Source organism: Pelmatolapia mariae, linkage group LG3_W (genome assembly GCF_036321145.2).
Source record: "Pelmatolapia mariae isolate MD_Pm_ZW linkage group LG3_W, Pm_UMD_F_2, whole genome shotgun sequence".
NCBI lineage: Eukaryota > Metazoa > Chordata > Actinopteri > Cichliformes > Cichlidae > Pelmatolapia > Pelmatolapia mariae.
The window spans coordinates 33772572-33792079 of NC_086229.1; the positions used below are offsets into that span (position 1 = coordinate 33772572).

A 19508-nucleotide genomic window follows, 5' to 3' on the forward strand; every position below is an offset into this window, starting at 1 on the left:
GTTGTGTCTGCTGTTGCAGTATGTTTTCCTTGTTACACTGCAATAGGTGTAGGCAGGGGCGGTCCTAGCCAGTTTGGTGCCCACATAAAAAACATATTAAGGATTGTACATTTACATATGTTAATGTGAAAACTGTTGATGGAACCATACTGAATTTAACTTGATAAATATTTTATAGAGTGAGAGAGAAAGAGAGAGAGAGTAATAATACTACTACTACTACTACTACTACTACTACTAATAATAATAATAATAATAATAATAATAATAATACATTTTATTTAAGAAAGTGCCCTTCAAAACACTCCACTGTACAAAGCAGAATAGAGACGAGCAATAACAACAACAAACATAACAATTTACAAATTTATAAGGGTAAAATGTAGAGCAAATAAATAAAATAAATTAAAATAGCAGAATGGAGAAGGTTATGTGGTGTAGGCTATTGTGAACAGGTGAGTTTTGAGTCTGGCCTTAAAAAGAGGGAGGTAAGTGATGTTTCTTATCTCAGGAGGAAGGGAGTCCAAAGACGGGGGCAGAGCAGCAGAAAGCCCTGCGCCCCATGGTGGCTAGCCGAGGGGAAGGGACGGAAAGAGAAAGAGGGGAAGAGGATCTGAGACACCGAGCAGGAATGGTGATCTGGACCAGGTCAGAGAGGTATGAAGGTGAGAGATGATGGAAAGCCTTAAATGTGTACAAAAGTATCTTGAAATTGATGCAGCATTTAACCGGAAGCCAGTGAAGCTGCTGCAGAACAGGGATGATGTGGTGCATAGAAGGGGTCCTGGTGATAATACGGGCAGCAGAGTTCTGGACATGTTGAAGCTGATGGATAGATTTTTGACTAGTTGCAGTAGTTGCAGTAATCAATCCGGGAAGTGACCAGGCTATGAATAAGAATGGCAGTTGCATGTGGGGAGAGAAAAGGATGGAGACAGTTAATGTTATGGAATTGGAAATATGCAGACCGAGAGATGTTATTGATGTGTGAGTTAAAAGATAGATAGAAGGTACTATTGAGGATGACACCCAAACTTTTCACACATGGGGAAACGGAGAGCGGCGAGTTATTGATTGTAATAGAAAAGCTCTTAGTTCTGGATAGTGTTGGTTTAGTGCCTACCAGGAGAAGTTCTGATTTAGAGTATCTCCTGATGAAACAGAGAGAGAGAGAGAGAGAGAGTATGCAAATGGCTAACAAACAGCTATTATAATTCATCATACATTGAGAATAGCAGACATCAGAAATACACCTCTTCCAATTAATGGCTAATTAATATTATGCTGTACACAGTCCAAAAGATTCAATAAGTCACATCAGTCTCTACTGTCTGTCTACTGTTTACTATCATAGCCAAGTGGCTAACAAAGGTAAACAGAAGTTTTTCCAATCCCTACTAGTGAATGTTATCTTGTTTCAGGATACATAATACCTGACATTATCCAAAGACACATCTGCTTACCTGTATCTTTTGCTCGTTTCTCCTCTTCTTTTCAGTTTTTTTTTTTCTAAACTGAGGACCTGATGGCTTGGACCTTTTCTTATCCATTTTTCATCAGTAATTTTGCACTCCAGTATTAACACCCAACCCCACAATATAGACAAATAGACCTACACCTTGTACAGGTTTTTTTCTGGGTTTTCACACAACCCAGGAAATAAAATTATACATATTGGGCTTGGACTGACAATATTATGAATGAAATGTGCACCATTTGGAGGCAGCCCGCCCCCTCCCCTTTCGACAGCTTACATGGACGAAGTGAAGAATCTGGCATCATCGTGCCAGGACAACCACCTCCAGCCGAACGTCGGCAAGACCAAGGAGCTGGTGGTGGACTTCAGAAGGAGTCAGCACAGAGACTACAAGCCCATTATCATTAATGGAGCTCCAGTGGAGAGGGTGCAGTCCTTTAAGTATCTTGGTGTCCACATCTCCTCAGACCTGACATGGGCTGCCCACATTCAGGTCCAGACCAAAAAGGCTAGGCAGCGCCTGTATCACTTACGACAACTGAGGAAGTTCAGGGTTTCTCCAAAGATCCTCAGGATCTTCTATACAGGCGCTGTGGAGAGCATCCTCACACAGAACATGACATTGTGGTTTGGGAACAGCTGTGTGAAGGACCAAAAAGCTCTCCAGAGAGTGATCCGTACAGCAGAACGCTGCTGCAGGATTGCTCTCCCCCCGCTTCAGGACACCTACACCAGGAGATGCCGGACCAGAGCAACGCAGATACTGAAGGACCCGTCCCATCCTGACAACAAACTGTTCCAACTTCTACAATCTGGTAGAAGGTTCCGCATCATCCGGGCAAGGACAGAGAGACTCAAGAGGAGCTTCTATCCTCAAGCCATCCGGGCCCTAAACCAACCCCCCCCCCCCCCCCCCCCCCCACACACACACACACCCTCTCACATCATCTATAATTGACTGAGACTCTCCTCCAGACACTCAATTCCTTTAAGTTTAAATATGTTTATATTGTCCATTCTGTAAAATAGTCAGATGTCTATTCATATTAATGTACAGAATTCACCTGCTTGCTGCTACTACTGCACATTCACCCAATGTATATACTATATATATATATATATATATATATATATATATATATATATATATATATATTTATAATGTTATTCCTCTAACCCCCCCCCCCCCTTTCTTTGCACATGTCGAGGAGCGTGTCAGGATACATTTCACTGTGTGTTATACTTGTATAACTATGCATGTGACAAATAAAGAACCTTGAACCTTGAACCTTGACAGGTTGTGAGTGAGCAACAGCAGCAGCAGGCGCACCGAGGGCCCTCTCGCTCACTTTTTGTGTATATGTGTGTGATAGAATTTAGAAAACACATCAGTGCAAATTATAAGTGTATCATAATGTCTTCAGTTTTTCTGTTTGTTGTAGGGCTGTCAACATTAAACTATTAACGGCGTCATCATGATTAACACGATTAAAAATGTTAACGGAATCAACCCATCTGGAGCCCAGAATGGACAAACTTTGGACAAACTGCCCAAAATGTGTTGACAGAGACATTTGAGGGATTTTGAGTAATTCTGTGCTCCAGATAGAACAATTGCGTTGAAATTTTAATTGCATTAATTGAGATGACAGCGTTAACATTGACAGCCCTAGTATGTTGGCTTGTTTTTATTTTGTGAGCTGGTTATTAGATGCTGCTCCAGACAGCCAGATAATCTCCCGCCGTACCGCCCTCTCCTCCCTGTGTGGCAAGCAGCAGGCGCACCTCACAAACGGAGAGTGCCTTTACGCCCCGCAAATGAGCAATAGAACACCGATCGGTACTCGTGCAATTTTTTTTGCCGATGCTATGATGCCGGCCCCACCACGATGCCGCCCTGAGCAATCACCCATATCAAAAACCGCTACTGGGTGTAGGCTGCTGAGGGATTCCCATGATGCATTAAATGTTTCTTCTTCAGTCTCTATGTGTTTATACACCTCTCTGCATACAATTGTTAGTTATGATTAATCTCTGGTCATATGATTGTTGGGTCTTTACTTTTCTATACACACACACACACACACACACACACACACACACACACACACACACACACACACACACACACCAAGTTACTTTTTGCACAATACTCAGTAATTTGCATATTTCCATTGCACACTTGTGTCTTGTGTTTGTGTCGTGCTGTTCTGTCTAGTGTTGCAGTCTCTTGTCTTGTTTTGGGGGGGGTTTTCGCAATTTTTGCACTTTGCACTTTATGTTGTCCTGTGTTCGTCTGTTATGTGTCCTATGTAGCACCAGGGTCTCAGAGGAACGCTGTGTTGTTTTGCTGTGTACTGTTCCACTGTACATGGTTGAAATGACAATAAAAGCCACTTGACTTGAACTATGGCTGATGAGAAGATTATTTATTTATTATGGCTTACTGTATGCTGATGAGGTTAGCCTGAGAGTGCTAACACCACCAAGCTGTAATGGAAACAGGAACAAACATAATAAAGACAAACATCACACCTCCAAGAAAGACGTCCTCACAGACAGAGCTGATCTTATCGTGACTGTCACTTCTGTTTTTAATGTGGAAACAGCTCAATCAAAGCTGAGGTGTCAAACTGTCCCTCACAGCGCATCTGCTTTTCTTTAGTGTGAATAAATTCATTGTTTGCACAGTTTTATCTCTTCAACTCTGAGAAGTGACCACAGAGAAAAACAGGAACAAAGACTTCTTACTGTGTCTTAAACTGAAAGGAAGAAATAAAAACAACCTGCAGCTGTCACCTCATTTAAACTGTTTTTTAAACTGAAATCCTAAAACGACCAGACACCTCAGCATTTAAACTGAGAAACAAAGGACATGTGGTTTTACACCACCCAGGTCCCGATGGAGGGCCTTTACTGCTGAGGGCCCTCTGCCACTAAAAGTGTTTGATCCATTTAATTCATTCATCTGTTAAGTTCAAAAATCTGAACATTTAAGCATAATAGACCCGTCCATCTCTGGACAGTGGCTAACCTCCCTGATCCAGATACACAAGCCAGACAAAGATGATACAAAACCAGAACATTACAGACCAACTGCTTTAACTTCTGATGTTTGCAACATAATGGAGACATTAATGGAAGGCTGATATACTATATAGAAACAAAGGCTATATATCACAGTATCAAAGTGTTTTAGCAGATATAGTGTTGGGTAACACATTTTAAGAGGTCAGCTGGTAATCTTCTGGTCGAAGCATGGTTGATTTTACAGGAGATGGCCAGAGTTCAGTGTCAGCTGTTTTATTGGACAAGTTCAGCAAAACATAAAGAAAGCAAATAGTAATAAGGATGCACTGGAGGGTATGTGTATGCCATTAAATATACCGATGGAGCAGTTGTGCTTAGTGTACATTGTTGTGAGGGTGTGTTTTGGGGGGAACCACACGTCATGTCTACTAAAAACGGGAAGCTCTTTCACACTGTAGTGTGTGCTGAGGCTGATCGTTTCAATTGCAGCTCTGACAATTTTAATTTTCTCAGTGTATGTGAAGACAGGGAAAGTCTTATTGCTACCAGAGGGCTTGAAAACTGGAGATTAAATCCTTACCCTCTAAACCTCGAAGAGCGCACGACATGGTTTAAGGACTTCTATACAGTGGTGCGACTGGAGAGCACATTGATGCAGTGTGCTGCAGTCTGTTTCTGTATGAAGGCTGAGGGAGTGGAACCAGCAGGTGATGGAGAAGGTCATGATGCTTTACAGGAAGGCATAGTAAAAAGTCATCATGATGGGTGTACTGACAAGAACTCTGTCTCCAACATTCAGCTGTGACGCAGTGACATTCTTATCAAATCTGGTTTTGTTACGTTTCATCACCTTTTCTGAGTTTTCGATGGTCAGCTTGTAACTTTCTTGCAGGTCCAAAGGCTAAGTCCACCGGTAAGCGAGGTGAGAAACCTGTAACATCCTTTCTTGTGCAATTGTATGCATGCACCAGGGGCTTTACGAAATCTTTCCAGTGAGATTTCTGTTGAGCTGTTAGTGTTCCTAGCATGTCCAGTAATGTTCGGTTAAACCGTTCTACAGGATTGCTTCTTGGATGGTATGGAGTGGTTCTTATTTTGTGGATCCCAGCCATTTCACAAAGCTCTCGGATGATTCTGGATTCAAAGTCAGGGCTTTGGTCACTGTGTAAACGTTCTGGAATACCATAATGCACAAGAAAGCTGTCCCATAAACATTTGGCAGCAGTGTTTGCAGTGCAATGTTTTTACAGATTATAGTTGGAAACCAGTTTATTCTGGTTTCAAGAAAACTATTCATGTGTGAAATACATCACTGCTGTGTCCCAAATATTATGCAGCCATGAAAACTAACTGCAGACATGGATGTAAATAATATTAAATAAAACTTTAATGTGAATGAACGTTTCTCGTGCTCTGATTGGACGTTCTGAGCCCAGATGGGGGTCTGTGATGTTCGTGTGCACAAATCAAACTGACTCCACTTTTCATTCAGTCTTTATTAAAAAGCTGCTCACAGACACACTAAAGCAAAAGCTTATTACAGCGTTTGGTCGGTTGGCCAGCTCTCCTGACCTGAAGCCCTCAGATAATCTGTTCTTATTAAGATGAAGAAGAGAAACAGCTCAGACACCATCAGCTTCGTCAAAAATATCCAATGGAAGAATTAAAAAGCACAATTCATGAGCACATAGGTTTCATGTGGAGATGAAGCAGACAATAAAGTGAGCCGGTCCACGGAGCAGTACTGACACTGTCATGGTTCCTGAATTGTTGACCCAGCGTTTTCACATTTGTCTTTTTGTTGCATTTTCTGATTTCATTATATTTTTATACATATTTTATATATTTTTCTTGCCTCTGTGTCTCCATATCTGTCCCTGTCTCGTCTATGTTTGATCCTTTAGTGTCACAGGTGAAGTCAGTCTTTGGTAGTTTGCTCTTCTGTCTCAGCGTCCCTGTGTTCTCTTTCCTCCTGTTTGACTTCGTAGACTGTGTAGTTTGTGCATTGTGTTTAGTTTCCCTCTGTCTCATTAGTTTGAGCCTTCTCACCTGTGTCACATTTTCCTGTTAAATCTTTGTCAGGCTAAGCTGTTTGGTCTGATTCTTTTGTTTCTTGCTGCTGTAGTTTGGATTTTTGATTTTCTGTTTTCCCTCTATGTTTTGGATTTGCTGCTGCATAAATACAAGTCAGTTTATATTAATCAAGTTTCAGTCTGCTGTCCTTTGGGACGACTTCCTATTTAATCATGACAGACATAATATTCTTCTCTGCAAGCTGATCTTCTCTGATGGTTCCTGACAGCAGCTTTGGTCTGAGGAACAACACGCTCTGGATCATCATGATTATGAGGTTATAAGGTTAGAGAAAGAGTCTGAGCCTGGTGTGAATGTTTGAATGAATCTTTACTGTCACACTGGTGAACCTCTTCCTCTCACACTCTGTCCTCTGTGCTTAATCTCATTCTGCAGACATAACGTTACAGGGAACCTGCCGTGTGGAACATGTTCCAGGTAGAACATCTCTCTGAGGCTCATTAGTTAGCAGTTAGTAAAAGAAGAACAGACATCTTCAAGCTCGTGTTCTCAGACCGTCACCGAGCTTCACTGAGCAGCAGAAATATACATGATCTTGTCAGGGCGGAGGTGTGAGCTTCATCGTCTTCTCCTCATCCATCAGCTCCTTGTTCTTCATTCGGACCAACAGCCCCATCAAACTGTGCAATTTTCCATCAAAGGAAAGGAGTCATCTTTTTCCAAACAGCACGTGAAGACGTCTCAGCAATCGCTCACTAAGAAGTTGAGCTGATGAAGACAAACACGTAACGTCACATGACCCAGACACACAAAGCTTTGATTCCCTCACATGATTTAAAGATCAGAGATGTTATCAGGGAGAGACATGAAGAAGAAAGTCTTTAAGAGCCATTAGTTACCAGTTCAACACTTACAGATCAATTTCAGAGCATAATCTAACACCAGTGAGAGCACAAATTCCACTATGTGCCTTATGTCCTATATCACGTATATCTGGGGTCATTAGAATACTAATGACCCCAGATTAAACATGTACTGATTATACACACACTTTGTACCCCAGTAGATACATGCTGCTGGCTATAGTAAATGCTGCTGTGCTGGAGACTCCTGATGAAGGCTCTAAGGGTCCTGTTGATACAGTTCTAAGTATTCCAGGATCCATGTGTGGGGGTGTGAGTCACGGCTTTGCCTTACAGTTGTGAGTCTGTCTACCAGTGGCTGATGGGGTTTTTTACCCTCTGGTATTCCTGCCATTTACCTTCTGTGCTCATGTATTGAGCCATGTGGCTGTTCATCTTTGTCACAGCTCTGTGACCCAGGGTTTTGTGTTTGTTGGTTCACTTATATTTTTTGATTGGTGTTATTTATGGTTTGGTTCTCTTTATTGTGTTCTGCTTGTGTTATATTCTTAGTTGCCAGGATTTAGGTCTTTGTTACTTTTTTACCGTGTTTGCTCTGTCTCCCCAGTCAGTCATGTCTCTATGTCTCAGTGTCAAGTCTGCGTCTTTGTGAATGTCTCCTGTTTCCTGTTTTACTTTGAAAGTCTCGTGTGCTATGTTAGTGTTTTCAGTTTTAGCTTCCTCTGTGTCTTGTTATGTTTGATTACTCCCAACTGTGCCTCATCCCCTCGTTACTCCCTTGTGTATTTTAGCTACATCGTACCTCCTCATGTGCTGTAAACCTCTCTGTGTTTCTAGTTTCCCAGTGTTTTTGTCTTAATTTTATACTCAAGTTTTTGGTTTGTTAATCTGTGAGTTTGTTATAAAAGATGTTTTTTCCAGCAAATAAAGCTTCTGTTCTAAGTTTATTTTCTGTGCACAAGTGTCTGCATTTAGGTCCGCTTCCTGACTGCCACACAGCCTCACATGAGACTCTATGATGTCTGACAGGAGCTTCCATGTGGTACTGAGGCAGGTTATCGGCTGGTAGTTGGATGGAACCGCTCCCTTCAAGGGATCATTGGGAATCAGGACTGTCCAGCCTTCAGTCATTTATTCCAGGTGTGTCTCATCCATTAGCGGCTGGTTCATTTGTGCTGCCAGACACTCATGGAGTGCAGTCAGCCTCTTTAACCTGTAGGTATGGATCATGCTGGGGCGCAGTGCTGTCCAGTACTTCAGCAGGTGTGATTACCTGTGCAGCAGGAATGAGCAGCTCCCCCTGAACAAGCTGTCCAAGAGTTGCTTGGTGTAACTCTTCACATGCCTTTCCTTCTCATCCTTCTTCTCTTCATGTATTTACCTGTGAATGTTCCTTCTAATGAATTTCCCCCTTAGCTACATGAGGCTCTGTTACAGAAGCAGCAAACTTACAGCTTCATGTCTCCCTCTGATTGTGTCAGTGATCAACAGAGGTGGGTGATGACAACCAGATCTCACTACCTTCAGAGCTCAAAGGTTAACTCTGAGCACCAAACAGCAGAGCGAAGCCACTGAATCTCAGCTCATTGTAAACCATACACACACATTATAACGCACTCACGTACCTTCTACAGCCTTAAATCTTTTACGTTCACAATACAGGATGACGCCAAAGGCAACAATCACGAGAACCAGGATAAGCAGTGTAACTGCGAGGACCCAGGGCCAGAGTGGAGGTTCTGTAATTAACACAAACAACCACACCATCATCTAACATGATTCACATCAGAGTTCACTTCTGCTCTGACCTTTGACAGCACTGACCTTTGACCCTCAGCTGTACTTTTGTCCGGCTCAGCTGTTGTTTATTTTTTTTGATGATGCAGGTGTAGTTACCACTGTCAGAGAAAGTAGGGTTCCTCAGAGTAAGGCTGAGGTCTCCAGTCTGCAGAGCGTCGGCTCTCATTGATGTTCGGTTGGTGTAACGATTGTTTTGACCTCTAAGCCCATCTCCACTCTGCAGACGCACGTGGACTGTTGGGTTGTCGAACTCATCGTAGTCCCACACTACTGCTGTGGAGCTCCTGGAAACATCAGCTGGTACCTGACAGGGCAGCAGGACAGACTTCACCCCCTCATACACCTTCACACCTGAGGCATGCTGGGAAACTGAGGACAGAAACATGAAACGGGTGATTCCAGAAAGTTGATTCTGTTCATCGTTTTTAGTGGGAGAAACATTTCGTCACTCATCCAGGTGAGTTCTTCAGTCTCAGCTGACTGCAGATTTCCAACCTTATAAACACTACATTTGTAAAGTAACTGAAACCAGCACCACTGAATGAACAATGGGGCGGGAGGTCAGTTTATGATCATGCAACACCCGTCCCATTTACTCCCACCCTCCCAACCTGAAACTATTTCAGCATTGGCTGGAGCTGTAGTACATACCAAAGACATTATAAAAAAATAATGACATACACCTCAAAATATAAATGTCAATGGGAAATTATACTTAGTAGTCAGTATAATCTTTTAATAATATAAGTTTACTTATGGTAGAATACTGCATGTAATCATTTGTGTTTAGAAATATATAGTTGGTGAAAGAATGTCTCATCCTAGGAGGTCTGTGTAGCATGAAGAGGGGGGTGCATTCACTCCTCTTCAGAGTGCTCTGGCTTTCACACCCACACCCACATCCTGGGAGCGTGGGAAAGGGCATACCTTCTTTTATTGTTTTATGAGCCAGATCCCTCGCGAACAAGTTGGATGAATTGAGGTTGCAAATAGCAGCGAATAACTTCATCAAAGACTCATGCATCCTTCTTATCACTGAATCCTGGCTACATCAATCCATTCCAGACTCTGCTATTGAGCTAGCAGGCTACACCACACAGCGACATGACCGAACAGTGGACTCCGGCAAGCGCAAAGGAGGGGGGCTCTGTATGTATGTGAACAACAGCTGGTGTACCAACACAGTGATAACAGACCGTCACTGTTCACCGGACATTGAATATCTGACTGTAAAATGCAGGCCCATCTACCTACCTAGGGAGTTCACCGTTGTCATAGTAACAGCTGTTTACATACCACCTGATGCTAATGCTAACTCGGCGATCGCACTCCTGCATACAAACATCAATAATAAACAGAGTATTTACCCTGACGCTGTACATATCGTAGCAGGGGACTTCAATCACGCAGACTTAAAAACAGCAATCCCCAAATTTCATCAGCACGTCAAGTGTGCCACTAGGGGTGACAAGACTCTGGACAAAGTTTATTCCAACATCAAAATGGGCTACAGGGCCAGACCTTTGCCACATCTGGGTCAGTCTGACCACCTGTCACTGTTTCTAATCCCTGCATATGCCCCCCTCAAGAAAACTGCTCCTACCATCACAAAGAATATTACCATATGGCCAGAGGGTGCCTCTCAGCAGCTACAGGACTGTTTTGACAGGACTAACTGGGATATCTTTGAACATCAGGACTTGGAAATGTTCACAGACAGTGTTCTCTGCTATATAAAACACTGCATAGACACTGTTACAACAGTTAAATGTATCCGGGCTTATCCCAACCAAAAGCCCTGGATGACCCGGGAGGTCAGGCAGCTGCTGAAGGAGAGGAACATTGCGTTCAGGTCTGGAAATAGGGATCACTACACCACAGCCCGATCCAACCTGAAGAGAGGCATCAGAGAGGCAAAGGGGGACTATAGGAGGAGGATTGAGGACCATCTGGAGAGTAACAGCAGCCGGCAGGTGTGGCAAGGCATCCAGCATCTTACCAACTATAGGATTAATCACGGAGCTGCAGAAAGTGACCTGGCGCTGGCGGAGGAGCTGAATATCTTCTTCGCCCGCTTTGAGACCATAGCACCAGTGGTATTGGAGCCACAGCAGCAACACGCCGCCCACAGCAGCTCCACCCTCACCCTGGAAGAGCACGAGGTGAGGCGCATGCTCCAAGCTGTTAACTCGAGGAAGGCGGCGGGTCCTGACGGTGTGCCAGGTAGAATATTGAGGGATTGCGCAGAACAGCTGGCTGGGATCTTCACCAGGATCTTCAACAAATCCCTCACACAGGCGACCGTCCCTCTCTGCCTGAAGTCCTCCACCATAGTCCCCTTGCCTAAAAAGCCCCACATCACCGGCCTGAATGACTACAGACTGGTGGCACTCACCCCAGTGGTAATGAAATGCTTTGAGAAGCTGGTCCGCAGACACATCACAGCAGCACTGCCCCGCAGCCTGGACTCACACCAGTTTGCCTACAGAGCAAACCGGTCCACGGAAGACGCTGTAGCCACAGCACTCCATGCTGCCATAACACACCTGGAAGAGCATGGGAACTACGTGCGGATGCTCTTCGTGGATTACTGCTCAGCTTTTAACACCATCCTCCCATACAAACTGGTGGCCAAGCTACAAGACCTGGGGCTTCCATACAGCACCTGCACGTGGATCTATAGCTTCCTCTCGGGCCGTAGACAGAGAGTCAGAGTTGGCCATCACACATCCTCAGCCCTGAGTCTCAGCACTGGCGCACCACAGGGCTGTGTGTTTAGTCCACTGCTCTACTCTCTCTACACACACGACTGCAATCCTCACCACCACAGCAACATCCTTGTGAAATTCGCAGACGACACCACCGTGGAGGGGCTCATTTCCAAGGGTGACGAGTCTATGTACAGAGATGAGGTGGAGCAGCTGACGTCATGGTGTAAGGCCAATAACCTCCTCCTCAACACTTCAAAAACCAAAGAACTCATAATAGACTTCAGAAGGAAAAAGGCAGAGATTCAACCACTATTCATTAATGGGGACTGCGTAGAGAGGGTGGTAAGCTTCCGCTTCCTGGGAGTCAATATAGAGGAGAACCTTTCCTGGAGTGTGAACACCTCCGAGCTGCTGAAAAAGGCCCAACAGAGACTGTACTTCCTGAGAACTCTCAGGAGGAATAACATCACACAGAGACTGCTGGTGTCCTTCTACAGAGCCACCATTGAGAGTGTTCTAACATACTGCATTTGCATATGGTACACTAGCTGCACAGGAGCCCAGAGGAAAGCACTACGAGGGATCATTAACACTGCCCAAAAGATCACTGGCTGCCCACTCACCACACTGGAAGTCCTACACAACATCCACTGTCTCAAAAAGGCCTAAAACATCATTAAAGACACCTCACATCCTGGTCACTCCCTGTTTGAACTGTTGCCCTCAGGCAGACGGTACAGGGCAATCAGTGTAAGGACAAATAGACTCAAACACAGCTTTTATCCAACCGCAATAACACATCTGAATACTGCAAAATAATGTACTTCACACCTCTCTTATGTTAATCCATTCATGGTCTGAGGCATGTATGTGGGAATGTATGTGAATGTTTACTGATATGTCTTATTAGTATTTTATTTATTATTTTGTTTATTTTATTTATTGAAATTTTATGGTTTTATTTATTTTCTGGTATTGTTAGGGATGACGCATTGATTGGGGACCTTTTTTAATTTCATTGTACGTATGACAATGACAATAAAGATCCCGATTCTGATTCTGATTCTGATAAATATGATAGGATAAATGTATCTTTGTCTGTTTTACTCTAAGTGCCTTTTGTTTAGATGAACTGCTGGACTTCAAGACCAGCAGGTTTAGGGAAAGTCTTCAAGGGGTTACACTCTGACCCCACAAACGCACACACACACACACACACACACATGTCTGGTTTGCTATCCTCGTGGGGACATCCCATTGACATAATGCTTTCCCTAGCCCCTTACCCTAACCCTAACCATTAAAAATGAATGCCTAACCCTAACCCTTACCCTAAACCTAACCATAACCTAATTGTAACCCTGACAGTAAAACCGCATTTTGAGTGTGAAAATTGCTTTCAACCCCGAGGGGACCTGGATTTTGGTCCCCACGGTGCAGAAAGTCCCCACCAGGATAGTAAAAGTCAGATTTTGGTCCCCACCAGGATAGTACGAACCCGTACACACACACACACACACACACACACACACACACACACACACACACACACACACACATATGAATCCACATCCCAATGTAATGAACAAACGCACCCACCGATGTATATAAATAAAGACCAGGGCAGTGGCAGGGCGCGAGTCTCGGAGCCCTCACTTCTGTGCGAGTGTTCTGTTACCGCCCTTGCTGCAAGTAAAAACTGTCTGTTTCTCCTCTCTGATTCGAAGCTGAAGAAGTGCCTTAGAAAACATCTCTTGACAATAAATAAAAAGGCTGTTGTCATGGCTCGGGGCAGCGGCCGTGTGATGTGTGGAAAGGAGGACTCAAATGCAGTACTTATTCAGATGTGAGGGTAATTTATTAAGAATACCAAACATAAAGTGGAGATGACAAAACAGAACTATGGATGAACTAAACTGGAAGAAACTAAACCAAAGAGCAGCAAACCTGAACATGGCGGGAGGACAGCAGGGAGAGTACACAGGGTGACACAGAGGATGAACATAGACAACGCAACGAGATACAGAGGCAAACACACACTATAAATACACAGAGGGACACTGGGAAATCACACACAGGTGGGAGACACAGCTGGACCTGATTAACCTGATGAGACAGGGGAACACTAACACCAGGGACCAACAGAGGCAGCACAAACCCAGAAACCCAGTATCTAAAATCCCAAAACACAAACCATCCCAAAACAGCCCACAAATAATAATAATAATAACAATAAATAAACCAACCACAAAATCACTGAGTCATGGACTCAGGATCATGACAGCTGTGCATCTAACTGACACACATCACATACCTTATAGGTATTTGTATAAATTCTTAAACACAGAGAACATTTGCATTTAACCATCAAAATAAATGAGCTATTCAAATAAATGAAATATTTCAATAGCCAGAGCTACAATCATTAATATGCAAATTGTCATGATCATTGATCAGCAACCACTGATCAAAGCCCGTTGATCAAAGACATCAAAAACCTGTAGTGATCCCATATGTGTCAGGAGTATCGGAACAGTTGAGACACACATTTTTTCTAAACACCGTGTCTCTGTGGCTTTTAAACCCCAAAATACGCTGCGCCAAAAACTGGTCAACCCCAAGGATCGGGTCCCCCGACACAAACAGAGTAACATAGTGTACGCTGTTAAGTGCCAGGAGGGTTGCCAGGATTTATACATCGGGGAAACCAAACAACCTCTTCTGGCACAACACAGAAGAGCAACCTCATCAGGCCAGGACTCTGCAGTCTATTTACACCTACAGGCCAGTGGACACTCTTTCAATGATGAGGATGTACACATCCTGGACAGGGAGGAACGCTGGTTTGAGGGCGGAGTCAAGGAGGCCATTTACGTGAAAAGGGAAAGACCATCTCTGAATCGAGGAGGGGGCCTAAGGGTACATCTGTCACCGTCTTACAATGCTGTGATTGCAGCCATTCCCCAACTCTCTGTGAATGAGACTCATGGACACTGATCAGGGGTTGTTGATCAATAGTCATGAGAATTTGCATATTAATGATCATAAAGTGACCTCCCAGCCCATTGTTCCTTCAGTGGGCTGGTTTCAGTCATAGTGCAAATGTACTGTTTATAAGATTGGGGAAACCTGCAGTCAGCTGAGATTGAAGAAGTCACTTGGACATTACTGGATATTCTTGTGTAATTGATACAGAATAATTTATAATTTATGTTATACTTTGTTATTGCTACAGAAGAATATTTATTTCATTATTTTACATTTACAATTTTTTTATGAAAGTGTTTTCAGAATAAACCGTGAGGATAAAAGCACAAACCCCTGTGACAGAGGCAGGCTTAGACAGGGAACTCGAGGGAACACTAGAAATATAAGAAGGAAACAAAACAGAAGAGAAAAACCATGACCATGATAGAAACTGTCAGATCAATGACAAATTGAGAAAAGTTTGTGATTACAATCATAATTGTGGAATAACTTGTGGACCTGTCTTTCCCACAGATGCAGGACAAAGAAGCTCTGTGTGAGTCAGTGGTGTGTGGAGAGCAGAGCTCCAGCGGGTCGAGCGCTCACAGAGCACACATTCATCCAGCAGGACAGAACAAAGCTCCACACAAACAGCACTCATTGTTGTGTTCATAGAGAGAAACGTCTCCATTCACAGCAGAACTGGCACTCACTGACACGCGCCCAACCATCAACACAGGTGGGCGGGTGATGGGTCTAGCACAGACCCACTGCTGGAACGAGACAATTGTACTACAACAGCAAAAGCAAGACGCAGAGCTCTTCGTGCACAAGGGAGAGAACCGTGACAGCGCCTTTCCTTCGCTTGACCCCAGTTGCTCTTGTCTGCTCCCTTGTAACACTGCTCTTTGAGGTTACATGAATATGCATAAGTTCATTAACATATGACGTCTTACACATGTGAACAAAGAGTACCTTGTCTGTGTGTACGTATAGGCGTGTGTGTGTGTGTGTGTGTGTGTTGGATGGGATGTGACCGGATGTGACCTTGTGAAGACTCCCCACAGCTGGTGCTAGGAGCCCAGCCGTCCACCTAAACAAAGGGCTTAAATAAATATAGAGTAGGTGTCCTCCCACAGTATAAAGGTAGGTAAAGGTACGACCTCTCTCATGACCTTCAGATGTGTGTGTGCATGGCAGAACACTCTGGAAGGCACACAGAGTCTTTACAGACTGCTAAGGATCAAACCTATATGAATCTACAAACATTTATATACTTCTAAGCATTTATGATTATATATTTCTAAGCATAAATGACAATCCAACAATATAAACCTTACAGCGGGATTTACCGTATTTCCCGGACTACAAAGCGCACCTGAATATTAGCAGCACAAGCTAAAATCAGGGGAAAATCCTGTTTTGTCCATACATTAGCCGCACCTGACTAAAAGCCGCAGGTGTTTCAATGTTGATTTATCATATGTAAGAGAATATGCACAAAGGGAATTGTCAGGAAAGAGATGGCTGTTTGGAGACACATCCCTTTTATTAATATTTTGAAAAACAAATTAGGGGTACATATTTGCATAACTTTTTAGGTATATGTACAAGTACCGGTAATTACAAGTACGAAACATGTACTGTGCTTCATAAATGAGTAACAAATGTAGTACATAACAATAACCTACAGCGCACCAGAAAAATAGATTCAGCCTACCTTTTAGGCTCAGGTGCAGTGACACGGCTTTAACAAGAAGAAAAGTCAGTCATTCACCACCATCTTCCTGCGCACTAAAACCACCAAAGTCCTCTTCTCCAGTGTCGGATACGAACAGGCTCAGGATGGCTACGTCATCCATTCTCAGCTTTTTTCCTTCATTGTCACTTTCAAAACCAAACAAATCCTCGTTGTCAGTGTCGGAGTCGAACACCCTCAGAAGGGCCGTGGCGGTGTCCTCCTCTCCATCATGCAGCAGTCCAGCCCTTCGAAATCCGTTGGTGATCGTGGATGTTTTCACACTTTTCCACGCTGTCAGAATCCACTGGTGGAGTTGAGCATAACTTGCTTTTCGCAAGTTTATCGCCGCTCGTCATCCACGCCTCCCACTGAACGCGTAGCGCTACTTTGAAGTTTGTTTTTCGCGCTACTTCGTATGGCACTATGTTGCCTGGCGGATGGACATGGGACCAACATACCACTCTTGAACCCCGTCTGTGTGTCTGATCACATGCCCTTCCGCCAAGCAACGTAGTGCCGCAAAACAGCGGAACAAACAAAACAAATCCTCTTACGATGTCACAAAAATCATGGACAATCCATAGAAAAGCCGCACCTGACTAAAAACCGCAGGGTTCAAAGCTTGTGCAAAAAGTAGCGGCTTATAGCCCGACAATTACGGTAATCATGTTTGTTTCTACATGTGTGCACACAGATGATGATGACAATGATCACCTAAACAAGAATAGATTCTTACCATCTAACACGTGTCATGTGACTTCAGTCTGTCCTCTGACAGCTGTCCCAAAGTTAAAGTTCATCCTCAACAGCAACATTTAATCAAATTAAATCAAAAATCAAAAATCAAAAGAATAAAAAAATAGAGTTCTTTGCTTTAAACGGTGACTCCAGACCGACTGCTCAGATCACTCAACACACCTCTTCTTCTAACACACACACACACACACACACGGACACACACGTAAAAGCAGAAACTTTTCAACAAAGTAGAAGTTTGAAAACATGAACTCGACTTCAAACACACTCATTACAGAGTAACAAGTCTTTACAGCACTGTGTGTGTGTGTGTGTGTGTGTGTGTGTTCGTGTGTGTGTTCCTACCATGCAGGAGGACAACAAACAGCAGCCTCAGCTTCATTCTCAGAGTCCAGTTAGAGAGTGTTTGTGTGAATCAGCTGATCCTCCTCCCAGTTCTTTGTTCTCATCATTCAGAGAGGCGGGACAGGAAGTGCAACACAGACACTGCAGGGAAGCCCAGCTACAGTACATGGAGCGCTACCTTTATTAGAGAGAACTCTTTAATGTCATTGCACAGTCATACTTACTACAATAGTACAGTGGAACCCCGACTTACGAATACCCCATTTAACAAAAAATTCAAGTTACGAAGGCACTGAACGGCAATATTTCTGCCCGTGTTATGGCAAAATGCCCATGTAACAAAATCCGCTGGCTGTGATTGGCTGAGTCTACAACGCCCACAATGGCTTCTGAATCATGTGACAACCCCTTGGTCTTCACACTGTTCCACTTGAATGACGTATTGTTGTTCTAGTTAGCATTTAGCCTTTAGCCTATCGCTCAGTATCGCCTCACTCAAAAGGGATCGATGGATGCTTTGACTTACGAAGATTTTCGACTTGCGAAAGACCCTCGGGAACCAATTCATTTCTTTCAAATTGTTATATATAGGGTATATATGAATATAAAACGAGGCAGACATGTCAATGAGCTCTGTGGTTTGATCCATTTATGAAGCTGTAATGTTGTCTAACTTCTAACCAACATAAAATAATAAATATAATAAATAATAAATAATAATAATGAATCAAACATCCCTACAGACACAAAAACGTGAAAATATAAACAACCAGACTATCAGCAGTGATTTAACTACTTTAAGACCTCTTTGAAAATCATTTACAGTATATATCACAGAATTTAAGGCCTTTATAATCACAGAGCATACAGAGAAAAGTACTAAACTGAATCAATTTCAGCTTTCATTTTTCATGATGTATATTGTATTAATAATTACATTTCAATATCTGTATCTTTACCACCCATTTGCCATACAGGTGTAGATACTGTAGGTTCAGTGAATGCTTACATTGCACTGATTAGGTGCTGATTGCTAAAAACTTTCGTTTTTGCTAAAGCATATAGTTAGGGCTGGACCAGGTGACCCTGAATCCTCCCTTAGTTATGCTGCAATAATTCAATTCAATTCAATTCAATTCTATTCTATTCTATTTATATAGCGCCAAATCACAACAAAAGTCGCCTCAAGGCACTTTATGTGGTACAGTAGATAGCACAATAATAAATACAGAGAAAAACCCAACAATCATATCATATGACCCCCTATGAGCAAGCACTTTGGCGACAGTGGGAAGGAAAACCTCCCTTTTAACAGGAAGAAACCTCCGGCAGAACCAGGCTCAGGGAGGGGCGGCCATCTGATGCGACCAGTTGGGGTGAAAACTATAGACGTAGGCTGCCAGGGATTCCCATGAGGCATTGAGTTTTTCCTTTCCAGTCACCTTTCTCACTCACTATGTGTTAATAGACCTCTCTACATCGAATCATATCTGTTATTAATCCCTGTCTCTCTTCCACAGCATGTCTTTCATCCTGTTTTCCTTCTTTCACCCCAACCGGTCGCAGCAGTTGGCCCCGCCCCTCCCTGAGCCTGAGTGAAAGGTTTCTTCTTTCACATGAAGAAACCTCCGGCAGAGGAGGTTTCCTTCCCACTGTCACCAAAGTGCTTGCTCATAGGGGGTCATATGATTGTTGGGTTTTTCTCTGTATTAATTATTGTGCAATCTACTGTACAATATAAAGCGCCTTGAGGCGACTTTTGGTGTGATTTGGTGCTATATAAA

General features: G+C 43.3%; 1 protein-coding gene and 1 pseudogene across 2 annotated transcripts; both read right to left on the minus strand.

Moving 5' to 3' along the window:
* The window catches only part of LOC135932642 (uncharacterized), a 310350-nt pseudogene that overhangs the window by 10550 nt on the left and 280292 nt on the right, over positions 1-19508 (minus strand).
* Positions 5908-17803, minus strand: LOC134616415 (myelin-oligodendrocyte glycoprotein-like). 2 transcript variants are annotated; one of them, XR_010091444.1, is made up of 4 exons: positions 16603-17031; positions 9229-9573; positions 9030-9143; positions 5908-7309 (listed from the first exon to the last, which is right to left on the minus strand). XR_010091444.1 is itself a non-coding variant. In XM_063461290.1 (4 exons), exons 1-4 carry the CDS (start codon positions 17759-17761, stop codon positions 7251-7253), a joined length of 555 nt encoding a protein of 184 aa, XP_063317360.1. In that variant the 5' UTR covers positions 17762-17803; the 3' UTR covers positions 5908-7250. The 2 variants fall into 2 exon arrangements, 1 of the variants encoding a protein (XP_063317360.1); XM_063461290.1 differs by lacking the exon at positions 16603-17031 and adding an exon at positions 17725-17803.